At 40.6% G+C, this 5,536-nt stretch overlaps 1 pseudogene across 1 annotated transcript; it reads right to left on the reverse strand.

Annotated features, from left to right (window-relative positions):
* Window positions 1–2,997: 2,997 nt before the first annotated feature.
* On the reverse strand, window positions 2,998–4,262 carry TEOVI_000891500:pseudogene (annotated as a pseudogene). Its single transcript is given in 2 exon segments — window positions 2,998–3,174; window positions 3,177–4,262. Coding segments are annotated over 2 exon segments (1,263 nt in total).
* Window positions 4,263–5,536: the final 1,274 nt, after the last annotated feature.

A 5,536-nucleotide genomic window follows, 5' to 3' on the forward strand; every position in this document is an offset into this window, starting at 1 on the left:
TGCCGCTGCTGAGGTTTACCCTTCTGTTGCCGGTGTCTTTCGGATCCTGCTGTTGTTGCATATCCGCTGCGACACCACTCTCTGCAGGTATCTACCTTCGAATTTTACTAGCTGGTTGCCGCTACTGCCACCGGTCACCACAGCCGCTCTGGCATGGGTAAAGGGCTCTCAGGCTGCAGCGTCGCCAGGGCCTGTGGGTTCTTGTGCGTCGAGTGCTGTGTACTGAAAGAAACCTGGGCTGCTTACGTCGCTGGCGCGTGCGCCTTGGCGGCTGCCGATACGATGCCAAGTTCTTTGCCTGCAAGGTTGCTATGACTAAGTGAGCTGATTACTTCTGTGCCTGCGGTCACCGCCGGCCCTTGTGCTCGGCGCTCGCGTACCCCGGGTCTTTTGAATAGAGCCGCTGTTACAGTGAAAAATTCTGCGCTCGTGCCCCTGCGGGTCGCTTCACTTGCTGCTACCATGAAATCCACTGTTTTGGCTGCTGCGCTGCGCTGCGCTCCTGAAGCCGTTGCAAGTCGGCAGTGACCGGGCACGTAGCTGTTGTATATTTGCGTTGCGTAGCGCTGCCATTTTTGCTATTGAATAGGCCAGCGCTTTTGGTTCAACAGCCCCAGTTTTTGATATTCTGGTCCCATTTCTTCTGCAGACTGATTGATATTCCTGAAACATTTGGTGAAGTTGGCGATACCCCAACCAGGCTCGCCACATCACCTTTGGAAGTGTGTTTCTGGCTGTGGCATTGGTGTGTGTTACGTTTTAAATTCTTAGCATAGTCGGCTCAATAGTGAGGCTAAATTGCCTGCAGAGTCGCGTCTCGCCGAGGTTCATGTTGCCAGTGCCTGAATATGCCGCCATTGTTGCACTATTTGTAATGATTTTGTCCGTCTCTACTGTGTTATACCTGCCCTAAAAAACTCCTTTAAGTTAAAGGATCGTTGGTGTCCTTCTATTGTGACTTAGCTGGAAGTTGTAGGTTTGTCGCATCGCTTGTTGGCCTTATTGGGTCGGTTCAGTTTTTGGTGCTGTTGCATCCTCAGACGCTCGGTTTGCTGGCTTGAAAGGAAAGTTTCAGCTGTTCTCTGAACCGATTGTTGAGCGCACACTCTATACTCATTTACAATATTCCAAACATACCTCATCCTCAATCTATAAAAAACCTATCTGTTCGTTCAAAACGCCTTTCATCTTTCTATGAATCATCGAAAACACTTTAATTCTTGACAATAAAAATTTTATGTGTCTCTATTGCTTCTGTCCGCCGTCCGCTTGCCAATTCGTGGTTCCACAATAACAAGGTAGCGGCGTTGTTTGTCACGGACATGGTTTGCCCTCTGGTTTTGTTTCCATAATGCTTTCCTGGAGCGCGAAGCCGCTTAATATTTTACTTTTTGAGGTATGTGCATAGCTTTCTAGATGATTTCTGTCTTTTAATTAAGGCATTAAGTTATGTCTTAGCGACCACCTTTTCATTAATGAGTCTCTCCATGATTGTTGCAAAATTCGGTCAGCATACCAGTACGGAATTGGAGAGATATACCCATTTATTCCCCCCATTCATATATAGTTTTTTACTTACTATACTACCTATTTCAATAAACTTCTTTATTATTTTGTCTGTTTGTTCCCACAGCAGCTCATTAGTAGTCCATATTTTACTATTCCTCATGCCAATAGTATTATATTGTTTCCCACAAATTTAATCCGTTAGTACAATTTCTCACGAGAACAACGCTTCGGCATTATTTCACACATACCCACTTCTTTCCTTGTGTTGCAACTGTATCGCAGCTAAACATTAAGAGCTGCAATCATCATAAAAACCACAGTCGCAAGTATCATCCCTTCAATATAATCTGTCAATTTTTTCACTAAAGGTGTAGTGCACTCCCCCTAGATCATTTCCTACCGTGGTGTGCAGTAAAACCTAGCCTCTTATTCTATCGTTACACTTAATATTTCTGTTCCTTCTTTAATGTCTACTGTCACTGTTTTTGTACATACCGTAAAACCTCCATTATATCTGCACGGTGGACTCTATTTCTCTATTGTTGTTCCTCATAATCTCCTTGTGTATGGTGATACATATCGTCAGTTTACTATGATGCTATACGTATTCTGTGGCGCTTAATTTCTCCCTCTCTCTCCGCATTATCTTTGATAGTATTAATCATTTTCTCCACGCCCACTTACATATACCCATTTTACACTTTCATTGTTTTAATTGCTTCTAATTTGGTGTTTCCATTTGTTTTTTACCATCACACATTTATAATATTTTTTACGCTTTGTGACAACACTCTATTATTATTATTATTAGTATCATTACTGCTCTTATTATAATATTCGTATATATTCACACTGACAACACTTTCCTATTATTATTATCATTATTATTATTATTATTATTTCTATTATTATCATTATTATTATTATTATTATTATTATTATTTATTTTATTTCCCTGACTACTATAAATATAATAAACGAAATAAAATAGACTAATAAATGTTTTTAATAGCAATCATTTTTGAAATATATATGCCTTTTAAGTTTCTCCTATAGTCGACTTTTTCATATATTTTTTGAAAAAAACATATATTAAATATATTTTATTCATTTTATAATTTTCTTTTTTTTTGAAAATTCTCAAAATATCAACAAATCTCATATTGAAATGAAAACAAAGCATGAAAACATATCACAATTTAGAAAATTTTAGTACATTATCTTAATAAATCAAAATTTCATAAATTTGATGGTGTTGATAAATAATTTTAGAATGCTACCGAACCGGTAAAAGCAGCCATACTCAGAGACATTTTCTGATTTACAATAAAGTGGAATAATGGCATTTAAATTTTTCATTTTTATCCTCGTTATCTTTCCCACTTCTCCATCCACAAGTAGCTGGTTGTCCTGCCTTGTTCACTGCCTCACATTCCGGTTGTGTGGTGAGTTTGCTGCAGTAAGTTTTGCCATCTTTCACTTCTGTTTCTTGGTTTGCTTTTTTTTCTGTTTTTTGCCTTCCTCACTGAATGTGCACTTTTTATTAGGTGGTTTCGCTTCTCCGTCCCATTTGCACGGTTTTTGGCATTCTGCTTCTTTGTCAATCTTTTTGCATTTTTCTTTGGCCTGTGCACTCTGATCACTTGAATCGGTGGAGCCTGAACCCCTTCTGTTGTCGGATTATGCGCTGCTTGGACTGTTAGGGCCGCACGTGGAACAGCGCGCGCTCGCTTCTTCAGCGCCTTCATGCTCGCTACAAGCGCATTGTGCCTTGATATGGCTTCCTCCTGTTGATATAGCTCGGCCGCTAGTTTTTCTAGATTGTCGAGCCACGGGATCTTGTCTGCGGAGCCGCCGCCGACCTGCTTATAGTTTGTGAATTTGACGCATGCACCGCCGCTATTTTGTCCGTCGCAGTCGGTGCCATGGATATCGCCATAGTATCCATGGCTGCTTATGATCTTAATGGAGTCGCGTATGTTCGCTGCTAGCTGACTCACCGCCGCCGAGGTTGCTTGGAATACCTTGCGGTGAGGACAGTGGCCAAAAACTTCGTCGAACGCTGACTTCCAGCTTGGGGCCGAGCCTTCTGTCCATTTGGTGGTCACAGCTTGTTTTCTGAAGCATGGCGTGTCTAGGCTGTCTCTGTTATCTTTTACACATATACAGAAGAGTACCGCGGCTCCACTGCTTGCCTTCGTTCCCTCACAGTCTGTGGTTCGCGAGTTGGTTGCACCATTAAACGCTTTGCTTGCATCAAAGTTTTTATCAGCTGCTTTGACTCCGTAAAATGCTTGAATTAAAATCGCTTTCACGCTTTGTTTAGTGTGCTTGCTGGTTGCCTCTTGATTAGTTTTTATCTGAGCTCGCAGCTCCACCGCTTCGGCCAGTGCTGTGGTTACGAGTAGCCGTGCCTGGTTAGCTTGATCTGCGGTTAGCTTGGTTTGTCTTACGCCTTTTAATTCCGGTCTAATTTTGTCTGTCGAGGTAAGCCGTTTGTTTGCCGAAATCCACGCTTGCAAGTGTGTCTTCCTGCTGTCGTCTATTTGTCCTGGAGTTAGTAAATAGTTTTCAGCCACTTCTCCACAGTCTGATGTTTCTTTGGCTACGGCTAGCTTGGAAACCCACGAAGGTGGTGCGAAGGTTAGATTGAGGTCCTGCAAAGATATCAGGCTGTCGTCAGCGTCGGACCTCCGTTTCGGCAGCTCGATGTCCGCATTGGCTGCTGCGCCTAGGGCACACAGATGGTTGAAATAGATATTGTTCTCCGCTGGCAACGTTGCCGGCGGCGTGCTTGGTTTCTAAATCGGCAATGAATGTCGCTGCTGCTATCTGCTTCAGCGAAATCATTCGTGCGGTTTGATTTGTTGCATGTCTTATGCTACAAAGAGTTGAAAGACGGAGAGAAAGTAAAGAAACCGCTGATTCTGTATACGCAACATTAGCGAAGCATCACCTTCCTGTTTGAAATGGAGCCGGCACCGAAGTGCCAACCTCGGGTCCTCAGTATTAGCCATTGCAGCTTGTACCTGTCCTTACGCTTGGCTCTCTCCGGCCACGCTGATATCTTTCATAAAGTTTAAATTCTGTTATCTCTTTTACATTACTTCCTTTCTACCTCATCGTCATGACTCATACGTAGAGATTACTTGTTTATCCTCTGCAAAACTGACATAAAATGAAATCCACTCATATTCTATAAATCAAAATCGCATTATGAACTTCTTGCTTATGATTATCATCTTGTTTCTCTATCAGATTCAAAACTACAGTCAAAACTATCATCTCTACAGTAGCGCCTATCCTTTTTTAGTGAAATGTGTTATACAATCTCCTCTTTTATCTTTTTTTCTGTGCAGCGTCGATGCATATTCTGTCATTTAATTCATCATATTCTCTTCTTTCTTTTCTCGAGTATGGCTTTTCCACACAGGATCTTCTACTGAAAAAACTCTTTGATTCGTTTTCACATACCTATTGATATCCAAACGCAATACGAACACTTCTGTTGCTTTCATTTAATCTTTTATTCCGGGGTTTGCCTCACCGACCTTGAATAATAACCCACACTGAGAACACACTCCTCTCATTATCATTATTATCACTATAACAACCCGAAATAATATCCCTGAAATAAAAAAACCAAATCGGAATAGCGCAAATTTTTCACATTCTACTACTATACCTTTACACTCATAGGCAACTATCATACCAAAATTTCAATTTTAATCGAAAAGTTTTAATTTTATCAAATTTTATCAAACATTCTCAAATTTATCTAATTATCTGAAAAAACAAATTTTCATAATTTTCAAAAAAATTGAGCAAAATCCTTAAAATAATAAAGCTTTACAGAACTAATATAAGAAAAAATCAGAGAAATTTTTCTTATTGACAAGAATACTACCGTTTCGGATTTTTTTTCTGGAACATATTCATTATTTTTACCCTTTGAAAGTGCACAATTTTGTTTTTTATCTGTTTTGTCATTTTCACAACTCGTTTTATCACCATGTTGCTTACAGTT

The sequence above is a fragment of the Trypanosoma equiperdum genome, assembly GCF_001457755.1.
Source record: "Trypanosoma equiperdum strain OVI genome assembly, contig: ctg_1912, whole genome shotgun sequence".
Classification (NCBI taxonomy): Eukaryota; Euglenozoa; class Kinetoplastea; order Trypanosomatida; family Trypanosomatidae; genus Trypanosoma; species Trypanosoma equiperdum.